At 41.1% G+C, this 16,169-nt stretch overlaps 1 protein-coding gene across 4 annotated transcripts in view; it reads right to left on the reverse strand.

Annotated features, from left to right (window-relative positions):
- Nucleotides 1-680: 680 nt before the first annotated feature.
- The window catches only part of tcf12 (transcription factor 12), a 48,961-nt gene continuing 33,472 nt past the window's right edge, over nucleotides 681-16,169 (reverse strand). For 2 of the 4 annotated variants that reach the window (XM_088371277.1, XM_088371278.1), the window contains 12 exons: nucleotides 14,491-14,590; nucleotides 14,084-14,223; nucleotides 13,531-13,660; nucleotides 13,374-13,444; nucleotides 11,052-11,199; nucleotides 8,705-8,778; nucleotides 6,946-7,137; nucleotides 5,293-5,401; nucleotides 5,061-5,205; nucleotides 4,707-4,936; nucleotides 4,436-4,589; nucleotides 681-3,424 (listed from right to left, as the gene is read on the reverse strand). In XM_088371277.1, coding sequence (XP_088227403.1) covers nucleotides 4,447-4,589; nucleotides 4,707-4,936; nucleotides 5,061-5,205; nucleotides 5,293-5,401; nucleotides 6,946-7,137; nucleotides 8,705-8,778; nucleotides 11,052-11,199; nucleotides 13,374-13,444; nucleotides 13,531-13,660; nucleotides 14,084-14,223; nucleotides 14,491-14,590 — 1,482 coding nt within the window. In that variant the 3' untranslated portion in view covers nucleotides 681-3,424; nucleotides 4,436-4,446. Of the gene's footprint in view, nucleotides 3,425-4,256; nucleotides 4,351-4,435; nucleotides 4,590-4,706; nucleotides 4,937-5,060; nucleotides 5,206-5,292; nucleotides 5,402-6,945; nucleotides 7,138-7,547; nucleotides 7,620-8,704; nucleotides 8,779-11,051; nucleotides 11,200-13,373; nucleotides 13,445-13,530; nucleotides 13,661-14,083; nucleotides 14,224-14,490; nucleotides 14,591-16,169 lie in introns of all 4 variants that reach the window. The other 2 variants (XR_015857539.1, XM_088371279.1) reach the window with 2 other exon arrangements.

The raw sequence follows: 16,169 nt of genomic DNA on the forward strand, positions 1-16,169 counted from the left end.
TCCGTCCGTCACATGCCATACTGGAGTGGCAGGTTGCACTCGGAAGCTTGACAATTTACGCAATGCCACAAGATGAAAAGCAAAATACAAAAAAAGAATAAACCTTGGGATAAAACAATAAAGACTGATGACTTATTTAAGATTTTTTTTTCTTGTGTGAGAGTTTGGCTAGGAGTGACTTCTTTTCCTGTGATATTTGTGTGTGCGCGTGTGTGTGTGCGAGAGAGATTTCTGAGGTTTTTTTTTTTATGAGGCTTTTGGTTAAAATGTTACTTTTTGTGAAAGAGCCAGAGAGAGATTTTTGAGTTTTTTTATGACATTTTTGGTAGAAATATGACTATTTTTGTGAAACTTCTCAGGTTTTTTGATATTAAGCCTTAATAATTGGCAAAATGAGAGAATATGACCTCTCGTATGTCAAAATCCTCTAAACACACATCATCAATAATATCCTGTTCACTTCCAATTGTTCCTTTTGGGTCTCTCATATCCACATTTAGCCAATTGAAAACTAAATATTAAAAAATATTATTTTGAACAGTTATACTTTAATAAAACAAGTTTCTAGAATTGAACATTTCATTTATTTTGTTGATGTGTAGTTTTTACCAGACTATACGGTTTATTAATTTTTGATGAGCAATAGTAGTACATATAAATGAAATAAACAGCCAAACAACTCAAGTTTATAAAAGATGGCACATTTATTGTAACATAAATGTTATATACATAACGTTTTTCTGTTGAAAAAAGACAGAAAACTGTAATTCTCATTGCCGCATTTTTGAGATGTGCACTGACAACATGTTTGAAGTTTTGACACAAATGTCAACCACGAGAGACTTGCAAATGGACGCTGACATTTCCGGTACGACTGAAACAGGTTATGGTTAAGTAACCGTGTACATTTTACTACCTAATATAGTAAAATAAAGTAAGAAACTTTTTACTCAAAACTTTGCTTTCAAAAATCTAGAAAGAGTAATATTTAGAATTCAAGAAATATTCTTAAAGTATTATTGTATAAAAGACTAACTACAGTGAAAAATAAGCCAAACGTTTTTTTTTTTTAAACCGCTTTCCTTTTGATTTTCCTTTTTCTATATTACACAAGGGAAAAGCATGTGGAAATACAGCAACTTGGCAAAGAAATACGAAGAGGAACATATGATATGAAGGAAATGGAGCAGGAAGTCACATGGATCGTTAGCGCTAACGTTATGAATACACGTGTGAATACTGTCATGAGCAACAAGGCCACATACCGACCGAGAAAACACCCCCCACACACAAAAGACAAACTAAAACTGCTCAATGATTGATTCCGAATGTAAACTTTTACTTTGAGTCTAATGGAAGTCCCTTTTTTTTTGCACTAAAGTCTCAGGAGACAATATACAGACAACTAAATGGAATATAAAGCAGGGACCAAAGACTTAAAAAACATGCACACCAAAACATAAATAAAGCCATAGCCAAAGAGAAATCTACTCTTTTGTTCATTGTTGTGCTACAATTCAACAAAATTACATTTTTTCAAATATATGTTCAGCAAAGTGTGAAATATCAAGTCGGGCTTATTTTATTAGGATTGAGCACAATATAACGGAAAGCTGAAAGAAATGACGACACAAAAGTATACCTTCTTTTTTGTATTGAGAAACAAAGGCATAATGTAATCAGTCCAGGAAAAAAAAAGTGGTCGGCGTTATTTGTTTTAAAGCAATATAACAAATTGAAAACAGAACGTTAAGTGTCAAACTACATGTAACAGTACTCTGGCTAAAGGAAGCTCCTTTAGTTAAGACACTACAAATAGGCAGGGAATGCGAAGATTTGTTGTGTTTATTGTATTCTTAGCATTTTAAACCTATTACAATGTCAAATAAAATGTTCTAGTCAAACTTGAGTTTGTTTTGTGAACAAAGCATGACTGAAACTAAATGAACACAAACGTTTGCTAAGTACATGCGCTTAATGGGAGAATAAAAAAATCAATATAACTATAAATAGATTTTTGTTTCTGGGGGGGGCAGTTAGTGTTTTGTTTTATTTTTTAAACATGCGTTACAAACGGCCAATAAATTGCTGGCTGTGTTCGGAATCGTCCCTACTCCATTTCTAATCACCATCTAGTGGTGGTTTGACATACGTTTGATTTTGTTTTGTTTTTTAGAACGAGGCACTCACTGTTTAGCCGTCTTTTTGTTTTGGCCTGCGAAGAAACATTTGAAATACAAGCATTGGCTGATGACTGTGAGCTCTATTTAATTCATGCTTCTGTACTGTTTAAAGAACCACGTAACTTTGTCTTAACGTTCGCTAACTCAATGCTAAGACGCAGTTAGTTATATCCCTTAAAGCAACAGCTATACTCACAGGCATCTATTCTTTTTCCTCTGTGAAATGCCTAAAAGCATAGTTGCTCATGTCGTATTTGAAAGTTTTCAGAAAACAAACAAACAATGAAAACAAACAAAAAACAAATACATTGGTACATTTTAAAGATTTTGGAAAACAAAGTTATGAATGACTCAGGCAATGATGCAACTAGGCTAACAATAAAGTGAACTAACGAGTGCACTTTTAACATTCAAATGAAAAAAATTTTTGAACCCTACTCGGGTGCGCAAATGTTGGCTACCGGATCAACAGATGTCAACTGGTGGAACCTCCGCAATAAATATTGAACAAATAAATAAATTATAATAAGAATGTGGAATTTACGGTCAATTTTACAATACAAATTTAAGCAATTTATCTCCATTTAATGACACTAAATTGGAAACTCAAGGATTGGATTTGAAATCAAGTCCTGAAACTTTTCTGACAGTTCTTTTGAAGCTGCACTGTGGGATACATTAAACGGGGGAGAATTTATGCTCACTAGATATTCGGAAAGCACTACAAATAAAGAGCATTAAATAGTGCATAGGGAGTGATTTCGAACACAGCCAATCTCACTTTTTCCCTCATTTCATCTTTTTGCTTTTGTTTGTATCAACACGGGCAAACTATGGGTTAAACTGAAAACGGTATACATTTTCCCTTAAGACATACACTTTGAGCTCATGGGCGCAATAAATAGAAGGAGAACAAAAATAAAAGTTGCTGTTACAATGCATTCGTCAATTCAGTTTAGGCACGAGGCAACCTCCACATAGAGTCGGAGGAGATTGCGAAGTCTGATTGTTCAGAAGCGACACGCTTCTTGCAGATCTGCGTGATATGTGCTCGAGATTCTTCTCGCTTTTTGGGGGAGAAATTTGCGGACGGAGTACCGCGCGGGCTCCTTGTCAGTCTCTGGACTGGATAGCGTTAGTCGTGTGATTTTGGCTTCTGGTGGTCTATTCTCCTCTGCAAGGTGGCGAGAAGTCAGAGGAGTGGCCATCTCAGAGGGGACAAAATGTTCTGCAAGTTTGATCTGTCACAGACAAGATAAATTGGATCATCAGAGGAGGCGCTATGACGTCATAGAAAATGTCAAACACATTTGTAGTTGATGCAGAAAGTGAACACACATACTGCTTCAATGCTCTGACCATAGTGCCTCGGACTAGGGGAACTGGCGAAGAAAGAAAATACTGGTGGTAGTGCCATATTTAAAAGAAAAAAAAAAAAATTAAATATGGTGACCAGTGTAATTAGACTGACAGAAATACAGAGGTAGAGACAGAGAGGGGATTGAGAGCGAGATAAAGATTTCGTGATACTGATAACGAGAACATGATAAGAGGCAGACCAAAAACAGACACAAAGCTATAGAGATAGAATTGGAGCGCTAGAGCCACAGAGTGAAAGAGATGAAGAAAAAAAAGAGACAGCGAGAGAGATACTTATAAAGATTCTGTAGATAGATACTCCACAGAGAGCTATAGAGCAATAAAAATAGAGATAGAGTGAGAGAGAGACAAACAGAGAGCTGGAGGGCTATGCCAGTACTGTAGATACTGTACATATACTGATAGAGATAGCTAGAGAAATATATACAGGTATAGAAAGCGACAGAGATAGACACTGTCGATAGATTTAGAACGAGTCATAGCTAGCTTGCTACGTAAGGAAATCAGATCACTGCAGTCAATTTTTCGCACATTCACTTTCTCTATCCACTGTGATGTGCACTTTCATGATTCCTCGCGCGCCACCTCTCGAGATGTTCAATCAGACCCTCAATCAAAAAAAGAAATGAATTGGCAAGCAGTTGAATTGTTGATTCATTTGGTGATTCATCAAATAGAGTGGCCCAACGTTACCTAGTCCTACTGTAGCTTGTCCAATGTGAAGGGCCTCTGTTATGTTTTGCTGCCATTTTATATAACATGACACACACTAAGTTTGGCTTTTGGACTGTTGGTGAAAAAGATGAGAGAAGGACCTTTACATTTTGTCAGCACATCATGAAAAGATGGCTTGGCTACACAGTGAGGTGTACCTGTCTGGGCCTCAGAGGTGGCCGATGGGGTTGGATGTGTCAGTCAAGCTCGGGTGGACCCCCGTGTGACCTTGTTGGCCGTCACCGGAACCGCCCGACACTTTTTCCTCCTCCCTTCTCTTTAGGCAGGCCGCTTTGGGGTTAAGATTCCGCTCTGTAGGGCCGGACGGACAAAATCATATGAAGTTATGATATAAGTTATGATATATAGCTTAATAGTTACACAATTAAAAAAAAGCAGTGTCATTTGGAAGAGGCTTTGAACACACACCTCTAACTTGCTGCTCCAAACTGAGGATGACTGCCACGGCCTGGTGGAGGATGAGCAGTTTGGTTTGAGGCTTCTCGCTCTTCAGGTGTAGCTGGCACATTCGACCCAGCTCCTTGAAGGCCTCGTTGATGTCCCGCACCCGCAATCGCTCCCGGGCGTTGTTGGCCATCCTCCGCTCTCGTTCACGCTCCGCTTTCTGTTCTGGATTCAGGTCTTCGTCCTCGGTCAGACTGCGTGGGTACAAGAAAACACTTTTGCAATATTTACTGGTGTTTAACATATTTTGATTCATTCCTGTTCTGTTGTCTTCACAAAACCAAGAAAAAGCACCACATGAAATCCTGACGCCTGTACCTTGTGCGCGTGCCAGCGCGCGGTGTTTTCAAGCTGTCGCTTTCATCATCCGACTTGTCATCGCCCGAGAGGGAATCGTTCATGTCATCCTTGTCTTGCCTCTCTACCTTCAGCGCCAAAGTGGTAGCTACCTGACTGGCCAAGCCTGGAGGAGGCGAAAAAAAACCAAGTTAAGGTAAGCTGGCTATCAGCCATAACATGGGTCAAGAAGAAGCACGGGGGAGCGTCAGACCTCGGAATGCTTCCACTTGATGGTTGAGTTCTGTGCTGGACGTGGAGCCGGTGCTTGGCAGGCCTCCGTGGCTGTTCAGACTAGCCGTGTCGTCAGCATGGGAAGAACCCTGCCACAAAAACAGGAGGTGCATTGTCAAGACGGGAAGTTGACATCCTTTGCAAATGAAACAACAGCAAGACCAAGCAGCAAGAAAGAAACAGCTAGATCGTGTGGAAAAAGTTCAAAGATGGAAAAAAAAAAAGTCGTAAAATGCTGCCTTGAAACATGCATTCATTTTTGGGAGAGAAAATAAACATGTCAACTTGGTACAAAACAGGACAAGTTGATGAGTCATTTACCATTCCAAACAGTATGAGACACAGTTTACTCATGACTCTCTGTAACCGCAACTAAGATTCTTTTTCATGTCGAAAAGTAGACTATTTTTAGAATTCTTTGGTGTTCACTTTCAAAAGACATCAAGCTAAACTGAATCCCCGGTTGTGGCATAAAAACTAGTACACAGTACCACCATCCCCATTCTTTCAGATGTTCACCACATGCTTTTTTTTTTTTTTTTGGTCCAATTCTCTTTCTACCTCCAAAAGAAGACAGAGAAAGTGTCACAGAGGTTGGAGGGTATCTCCCTGCTTTCCAGCCCAAATGTTTATTGATGTAATCCCCTGTCACTGTTGGCCTTGGTTAACCTCGTAACCCTCCCCTTCTTCGGCGCTACACTAATCGTTGCTGTGCTCTCAACAGGTGCCCTCACAAGTCTTTGTGCACGGGAGGACGAGGAGGAGGAGGGGAATGCCGGGGTTCTGGCAAGAAAAGAAGGCTGCCATTTTCATGGCTGGGCCTGATTATCATACAGCTGAGGAGGCACGGGGTGAAGACACACGTTTCCAACCATTCACATTTCCTTGCTTGTTAAAAAGAAGCGATGAAAAGGGGGACAAAAAGGGGGGAGGTGGGCTGCCATGCAGACTAAAAGCCCGTGGCTGTGTCGAGGCTGGTGAGCCTGTTGGAGGGGAGCTCTCCCCACACAGGAAGCACTGTCTTACTGCAAACACAGTATGGTCTATCTGGCAGTCACAGTCGCTTAACATTACTGCCGCGGCATGGTGCTCGATAACAAACACGACAAAATCAATTGAGGAACGAGACATTTCATGTATGGGTGGCGCAAATAGTATTAAAAGAGACAACAACATGAGGTCTGGTTGAAACGATACATTGTTGCGGAATTTCCAAAGAATACTTTTCAGTGAAGCCGCTTTGTATTTTGTTGGAACATTCCCAATTATTTATATTTTCTACAGTGCTCTTTACTGTGGGGTACTCAAAAATGCTCTGATACTACAAAACAGATACTATTTTATCAGGCTGACATAAGTGATTTGAATGAAGAAATTAAAATCTTTAAAATCTTTCCACCTTTCTTGTTCAAGAAAATATTGTAACCAGTAATTACACTTATGGAAAATATGTCACGCATATAGTATGTGTGTGGTGTGTGTTTTTGTCACATGGTGATGGAGTGTTTCTGAACAGGTGGCAGTAGTTAGATGTAAAAAAAAAAATGATGCTTTTGTTTCCCAGATGTATTTGAAACACATTATCTTGATTATGGAGACAGAAAAATGCACATCTTTAATCGGGTCTTTGTACCATCGCTGTGGTCCGACTGGAAGCCAACGCTGAGGCAGGGAAACTTGCTCCGATGGCTGCCAGTTGTCCATTTTGTGCCTGGCCCAGTAGACTGTGGATGTCGCTGGGCAGACTGGCGGTGGAGCCCACGGCGTGGTTTCTCAGAACAAGGATTGCATCATCTAGCCGGTCAAGACGGTCCTCCATTCGCGACTGAGGGATTGCAGAGTGGAGGGTCAGGGGGGGAGGGAGGAGTGGGTTGGGGGGAACGACAGAGCAGCTTAGTATAAGCACATTAGGACGGAAAAATTGAAAACACTGATTGGATGGCGTGGATTTGAAAAGTGAAGATAAAGGAAATTCAAAGGCATCATCACAAGAGGCTCCAAACATCAACAAAAATACATACAGTTGTTTGTTTGAAAGTGAATAGCAGTCACATGGAGTGGATTAACATCTGCACTGAAGCAGATTGTGGCAAGCTAATAACACAACCTAACAATGGCAACATAAACTGAGTCCAAAATAAAAATAACGATTGAATGTCGAGGTCATGAGAGCAACCAAAAAGTGGACAATGACTTATGGAACACGTTATAGATAAAGAGCTGGATCTAAAGTACCTCACAGACATCTTTTAAGAAAGACATGGCATCCTGAAGATGCTCATGTAACTGCTGCTGAACTCTGTTTTTCTGTCAAAGTCCAAAGAAATAAGAAGAGGATTAAGAAAGAGCCGAGATTCATTGAGAGAACAAGAAAGAAAGAGAGAGAGAGAGAGAGAGAGAGAGAGTTTGAGAAGAAAAAGGATTTGCAGACCGGCAAACATCTGCTGACTAATCAGTCTGTGAGGATGAAAGTGTTTTGTTGTGTGCTATCTTAGTACATCTTATGACATTAATGGTTACTTCTTTCATCTTGAGCATAAAAGTATATTCACAATTTCAATATAAAACAGTGTGTGGGGTTTCTGCAGCTCGTTTTCAAACCCTTTGGCCATGGGTTTTACTGCGATTAAGAATTTTGATTGCAACACCACAGGGACTGCCAATCAAAAAGGCACAACCACTTCTTGCTGGACAAACGTGGTATGTTTTTGTGGTTCAATAAAAACTGCACAGTAGCATGAAAACATAACAGGGCCGCGGTCTTTCTATTGCAGCGCACCAGTCGATGTGTAAAGTATCTCACCTTTCATTGGGAGCTCTTGGAATGAAATTGCTGCAATGCCTCTATTACAGACTTCAAATGAAAACGCTTTATACATATACTTCTATGACACGTGGGGCAAGTGGAAACCTGCTGGCTAACTCATTGTGTAAAATGACCGAGAGTGTCTCAATCCATCAGCTATTAGTCACTTTATCTGTGATGAAATCCTCAAGTGGCATGTTTAGACAGTTGCTCCAAAGTCATGGGGGCTTTCCAAACTCCACAGGCAATTATAACTTTGGCTACTTGGAAAATCTGACTCCTACTTTTATTTTGCATGGATTGAGGCAATGTCTCTATGGGTGAAATTAAATCTGCAGCATGGCAGCAAAGGAATCTGGGAGAAGTGGCTCTGCATACAGCTGCTCGCAGCCCCTTGAACTAACCCCATCCCCCCCAAGTGTCAATCCTGGAGCAGGAGACAGATGGCAAGTCCTAGGGGACAGGTATTGTTCAGTTATCCTTGACCTTTCACTTAATCCTCTGCAAACATTTGCGGGAACCTCATTGTCATGATAACGCCACCAAAGTGAGCATCCATATAGGCCGACAAAAGACAAACGCTTACCAGTGAGTGAAGGGAGTTCTCATAATTTGGAGAAGACGGGGTCTGTCCACTGGGACGCGGCCACTGGTTGGTACCTGAGCAAGAAGACAAAGGTGCACTGTTGACACGTGATGCTGCTTTCGTTCCATATCAACACGGATGATAGCCGCATTATGCCTCACTGACTACAGACACCGGCAACAGCAAACTGTCATAACACGCTGACAAGCCAATTTACTGGCGTCAGGGGATATTTTTATCATTAAGGATGAGATTACATCATTTCCTGACGTCTGAGCGGCATCCTGACACGCGAGCTGGCTGGGAGTTTGTCTAACGCCCCCGTTTCCATATCCTGCATCTCTGGCTTGTTGAGACAATTAAGGAAAAGAACATTAAAAGTGAATCCGCTCTTTGGTCATATGTGATTTTTGTCTTGCTTTGTGTCTAATGTTCCAAATAGATTTTCCTTTTTTTTCCTTGGGCACAATAAGCCAAGCAAAATACTTGTTGTAATTTGCAATCATAACCACAATTGACTTTGACAACTTTTCCAGGTTATTTGCAAGAAATATTGCCTGCTGTAATTTCCAGGTCTGTGATGTCTGATGGAGGATTGCCAAACCAAGTCATTCATTTATATTACGGTAAGCATGACGTTAGAGATCAGGCAGGGCTTTTCTTTTCTTTTTTTTCTCTCATGGAGAAAATAAAGTGTTTCACCTCAACAGATTGATTCACTAAACACTAAAATGGGGGATAACAACTGCCAATGACAAAAGGAACTTTGGGAAAGAGAGGGGACAAAGAGTTCCATACAATGAAGGTTTGGTATTAAACATACCACAAAAGAAAAAGAAAAAAAAAATTGTTTTCCTCCAATTGTTCCAGTGAATGTCACTCTTCATACGTAGCTTTCTGTCATCACTTGGCATAAAAGACTCCAGACTTCAGAAGAAAGGATGAAAAGAACTTGAATTTAGCCCCATCTTGTTGCCAGATGAGTAAGACATGAACTTCACATGCCTCCCCTGCCTGCTGGCTATAAATAATACATACGCACATATATACGGGAAAACCGCCAGGGCTAATTGCTAAAACATCTAATGAGTAATGATGAATGGCGTTTGCACTTAAATTGTGTCTGGAGTTGTACTAAATCATTCTGTTACTCATCTCACAAAATGCATTTCTTCATTTGACTATCCAGGATGGAACATTTCTGAACTTCTTTTTGGGCTCCATACTTTTGGGTAGCCAGATTAAAAAAAAGGGTTCTTGCAGCTCTGTGTGTGTGTGTGCATGTGTGAGGGTTGTGTGTTGGTGGAACAGCTGTCCACGGGGCAGGGCAACAGCTGAGGATGAGGGGAGCATAGGTAGAGACAGCTGTCAGCAGTCCATTACCATACTTGACACAACTGTCCATTAAAATAACACACTGGGCTTTCCTGCTTGGTGTCTCCCTCTCCTTTTTTCCCGCATTAGTGCCTTAATATGTCTGCAAGGATCCATGCCAGTCTTTTAAATGCTTTTAAATGTCAAGAAGTCAGACATGGGCTACAAAAGTCTCCTAGAATTAAAAATAATAATAATGGGGATATTAAAAGTGTAACAAAATCTTCGCTCAAAAATAGAGGCGTATTATTAAAACTACGCAAAGACCCACAAGCCACTTTCTAAAATGCTACACAATGTTCTGCTCAGTCGAACACAAAAAAGAAAAAAAGCTTTTCATCGATGTAATTCAAAACCACTTCAAACAAATCTTTTTTTTTTTAAATCCTTAAGCAGCTCAAAAGCCCTAGCCTCAGTCACTTTCAATTCCATTGTTGTTCCGGGGCTTGTCATTAAATATTTCAATCACTTCCAAAAAAAAAAAGAAATATTATATAAACAGATGCGTGTCAGCAAGCCATAGATTCATGAGCGTCAAAGCTCTGGGCAAAAGATGGGACGAGAATTTCCGTCACACTGTGAAGCTGTGTGGGTTGTGCGACTATAAAAGATAGTGGACACGGAAAGTCAGGTACTGATTTAAGATGCGCTGTCGCTGTTGTCAACTTTGCACAAATTGCATCGCATGAGGTTTCGGCAAGAGATGCGCCAGCAAGAAGTGAAAGTAGCTGCTCACTCAAACTGCTGGATACCTTCTAATCTCTTTGTTGCATTCATTCACAAACATTTGAAAACTGAGAAATGTTTCCATGGATAAACCCTGGATAACAGAAGTGGATTCACTCAGACAGCTAACTTGTGAAGAAAGCTTTATATTTATTCTAGGTTCCTGTCGGCCACAGCGATGGAACTGCTGCCTACCTTCTTTTTAGCCTGTGTACACGAGCTCCTACGAGGAGAATTGAGTTTTTACCTGGTCTTCCAGACGGGTTGCTGGCAGACGTTACCACAGTCCCTGCTGAGCCAGCAGCGCCTGCTGTGGCTGTGAGAGGTGAAGGGGAACCCACAGGCGTGGACGGATTGGAAGGAAAACTGCTGCTCGTGTGGTCAGGTGAGTAAATCTGTGAGAGCAGACAGAATGCGGCGTCAGACGTCCAAGAGGACAATCGCTTTGATTACAATCGCTTGTTGCCCTGTACTTTTTACATCTATCTACCTATATCAAGTGTTGGAAAACCTTGATTTCATGTTAAGGTTTTAGATCAGGACTAGCCAAAATATGGCTCGGGGGCCACATCCACCCCACCCGCAGTCTCTGGACGGCCCTCACAGTAATCATGTAGCCAAAGTAAAATGTAAAATATACTGTGTTCTTATATTTTGAAGACGCTTATAGATGTTGTGGATTCCCACCACTATTACTGAACCATTACTTCCAAAAAAGAGACTGGGAAAAATGATAACAGTTTAGCAACATTCGTATTTCCTGCATGGTGGGAAAAAAGATTTTTCTGTAAGCAATTTTACAGTTTCATATACTGTACATATTAAGTGTGTTAGAAGTCATCAATGTATCAATCATATTATACTTCCCGCTAAACAATATTTGGGAGTCTTGACGAGGAACGGCAAATATCATTTGGTGGTTGGCACACAATATATTTGTAAATATGTAATTTTGACCTACCACATGTACACGTAGCAAGTTAAGTGAAACAAGACATACATATACAAAGTTAAGGATAACATCCAACATGTTATCCTTAACTTTTTGAGCCACGTAAAGTGTTTCTCAAATGGCCTCTTTGCAAAATTAATTGTCCATCCGCATTTTAAAGAATAGAACAAATGCCCTTATGCTCGTCTACGTGACTTAATGTATCTGGTTACCATTTATTGACAATAAAAAACAATTAGCAGTAACAGTCATGTATCTGAGGCTCCCATTTGGGTTTCACTGAGGACAACGAGTTTTACGATAATGCCAATTACAAGGGAAGGAGATTGTCTCTTCAACTCCCACAGGGATTTCATTTGTGTAAGCAACTGCTGGATTAAAGCACAATCACTTCCCCGATTTTTTCCCTTTTAATCAGCGGATATTGTGCCGTAATGGAACATGTCTCTGAGAAAAGGGCGCTAGAAATGGATCCACTCTAATTAGCAGGAAAAAGGAGCAGATAGACACAGATTTCCTCGCTAAGTAATGATCAAATTGAGCTGGCAGGAAACTGTTTGACTTCTTTGGTGATGATAGAATGTCCTCATTAATAATCTCCTTATTCAATCTTGATCTTGGGCTTTACGTTTTCAATCAACTTGGAGTATCAGGCAAGTGTATCACTGAGCATGGAAGAAAAGGGAGGGGGGGTGTTCAGAATAGCTATTTAAGCTTTTCTACACTCGGAGAGCTACGTCTTTCTCTTTCCTCTACACTCAGACACGCAATTCAGTGGAATACTAAGACGGATTAATAATGCGGTCATCACTGTGTCAGATACAAACAAGACTCAACACAAATCCCCAAACATGCCTCAGTTTCACAAAAGCAAGTTGTTTATAACCGTGACTTCTGACCAAGCAATATATGGCCAAGGACGCCGTATTCAAAGTGAAACACGGTTCATTTTACTGGAACAAATGAAGCCCCGCCTCTCCATCAGTCACACTCCCGCAGGCGGCGAGGGGCCAATAAGCAGGGCCAATTTAAAAGGGCGGCGAACAAAAACTCTACAAAGGGCGGCCCGTGGAGTTGAGCCACAGCAGTTCCAAACTCCCCAGTGCCCCCACCCCCACGCTGTCCAACCGTGTCCATTTCTCTCAGCTTTGTCATGCTAATAGAATTGAGTCTCCAAATATAAAAGGCTTAATTTGTTATTACCATCCCTAAACTCAGACTTTCCATTCAGAAAAAGAAAACTGTCCAGCCTTTGCAGTGATACATGCAATGTTCATTGAAATACAAATATGTCATTTCACACATTGGGTAAGCTTATTTAATGAAAAGTAGAATTTAGGATAAAGGCTGAATTTAGTACAGGGAAAGTGCAGAAATTGCAGCAATGCATCTAAGGAGGAATTTTATCTAAATGATTAACAGAATTAGTAGCAATAATAATGTTATTTGTTTCTTCCATATTTTGTTGTTAACACCTGAGAGAGCACAGATTTGACACGACGACAAAACAATTCCACACTGAATTTTGCATCATCAAGTCTTTCGACTGCATATTTGCACAAATTTGGCAAGTATGCTTCCAGTTAAATGCACGACAGTTGTGTGGTTGCAGCTCACCGAGGCTAAAGCCTTGCCAAGTGCATCTCCGGTCTGTGAGCTTCCAGTTGCGTTCCCCCGATTTGCGGCAGCTTCCCACGTGAAGAGAAAGTGCGAGTTAGCCCGGCATTCAAACAAGCCACCGTATTTGCATTAAGAGCAGCAAGTGATAACTTACCCAGCACCCCATCTGTATTGTTGACTGTTGCAGAGACAAATGGTGAAGTGCCTGTGCTGCTTCTGTGGAAGCTGGACATGGGAGGAAGACTGGCATTGACGTCTGGGGAAGCGGAGTGTGCTGGGTAGTTCTGAGAGGGGGAAAAAAAAATAAAAAATCACATAACGCTACTTTGAAAGCGTGAAAGATGAGGTTCATCCTTCTTGTATGTGGAGCAAAGTCAAAGAAAGGGTAGAGGAGTCTACTATACAAACAAGAGGAGATCAAACACCGAGCTTAAGTAACATCCTCAGCATCTTTTCACACATATCCTCGTACTGTGGTGGCTGTGTTGAGAAAACGTGGGGGTGGAGTATAATCTGCACGCTTGCATCTGGAAATTACATAGAGATCATTGCTGCAATGAAAACCCCCGGGCCTCAAATTGATAACGAGGAATCGCGGTACTCTTGTGAGCAGCCTACCGATATATCCTGTGCAACCCTAATTGATCGGCCTGTATTGCTGCTCCCAAATATTTGGGTGTGGGATTGTCACCCGTCGATTGGCTTACCAGACGGTCGTGCGAGTGCAGGCTGCTGTAGTTTCCCGACTGTGGCATGTGAGATGAAGATCCTGGAAGCATTCCTCCATAGCCAGGCTGACTAATCCCGTTGGCTGCGTTCCAAAGGTCAGATGAACCGTGGGTACCATCTAATGACAAAATATATGGATGTGTTTATAGAGTGCATTAGAGTCCCGACACAAAGCTGTAAACCCTCAACATGGGATCATCCACAGAGCAGGGTTTTATTTTTCACTCATGGGGATGAAACTCAATCCGGGTTCTCAACGCAGCTGAGATAATAGAAAAGTGGAACAAACAACCAATTCATCTTTTATGTCTACAAAAGGCCCGGATAATGAATGCTCCAGTATGATTAAAAGGATGAGCTCAAAGAGCAATAAAACTTTACTTACCAAAAAAAGTGCTTGCAAACATATTGCTGGAGGGTTTGGGAGGAGAGTAGGAAGGCGAATCTCTGTTGAAGTCCTCTGAGTTTGGAGATGGTGCGTACACCTACGAACACATCATAAATATTAATAGGAACAAAGCAAAAGGTTGTAGGGATCTAAAGGAAAGTGTTTTGTTAACTTCCAGACAAATCAAGGTCAATTTTTCAACCTCTAAAGACAAAAACAAATTGGCTTGAGGAACAAGGGAGGATAAACTGACGACAAAATGCGTAGCACACACTTTACAGACCAATTTGTAACTGTGCTGCCATTTTACTTCCCGTGCATGACCAAGCAAGGTGCTGACTATCCAACGGCTCACAACCTATGTGATTACTCTCAACCTGTCACTGACCCAATTATGAGTAGTTATGAGCAAAAATGCGAGTTGCGAGTGCTTAGTGGTGGCAGCAAACTTCACAACAGATTATTGTAGATAACCAGTGATGTATCGCTATCATTTTGTCTGGCAATTTATATTAAAAAAAAAAAAATCTGGAGAAGCTTCATTATGCAACCAGATAGCCAAGCATAACAAAGGACTCCATCAGAGGGAAAAGTGGAAGGTCTTAGACAGGTCAAGTCAGTCATCTGACCTTAACCAAATAGAGCCTCCTGAAGAGGGGACTAAGAGGAGAAACGTCCCCAGACACAAACAAGAACCCAAAGAGGCTGCAGTAAAGGATTGGAAAAGCACTTCAAATGAAGAATGCATCAGGCTTGATGCAATTCAAAATATTAAATGTTATTCACTTTAATTGTATAATGTCTGTACTTACATTACTTTCAATCTGTTGAAAAGTGGGTGCTTCAAACAAAAGGTGCTCTGTCTAGAGTTGTCTAACACATCTAGATGTAAATACCCTGAAATAAAAGCTGGATTTTTAAAAGTTTGTCTCATATGAATCTTTTGATCTGAAATCCAAATATCCCCAGTATGTAAAGGAATTGACCTTGCGCATGTATACACCAATATATTTTTTTAATGATTTGCCCTGGAGCTCTGTTGCTCCAAATGCAAATATCTGCATCCACTTTAATGACAAGCAAGCAATCAAGCTCATGTAACACCAAACAGCAGTATTTGCATTTTAGATCAGCACAGTCTCTAATGGTGGTATAATGATAGCCGCGCACACTTGCGCACTCTAAATGACTGTGGCAAATGATCACATTCCCGAGAGGCAAAAATTCAAATAAACGCTACAAAAACTGCCTGTCTTTAGATCTGTACCTGCAAGCGGACGGTGTACCCAAACGAGAGCACAATGGGCACGCTGTTGTACAGCTACGTGCGTGCCAACTTGGTGGGAGGAGGATCAAAAGAGACTGGAGGCGAAAAACCACTGATGTGGTTTGTGACTTCATCCACTCCAGATGGAGGGAAAGAGCCTGAGTGAAAGCGGACAGAGCACATGGAAGGGGAAGAATAGATGGAAGGTTCCGACAAATTCGACTTCCCACAGAGAGCACTGGATGACCCTTATCATGTCACGCTAATCAAAGGCAGACCTTCCAGCTATATTCCACCTGCCCATTCCCAGTAAATGCCTCCCTCTCTACTCACTTGTCACGTGAATTCCTCTCTAAATGGCCTCGCATCACACTACGGACCAGATGTGTGCAGTCATACTGTATACACT

This window comes from Syngnathus floridae, chromosome 3 (assembly GCF_059516105.1).
Source record: "Syngnathus floridae isolate MCC-2025c chromosome 3, RoL_Sflo_1.0, whole genome shotgun sequence".
NCBI classification, from domain to species: domain Eukaryota; kingdom Metazoa; phylum Chordata; class Actinopteri; order Syngnathiformes; family Syngnathidae; genus Syngnathus; species Syngnathus floridae.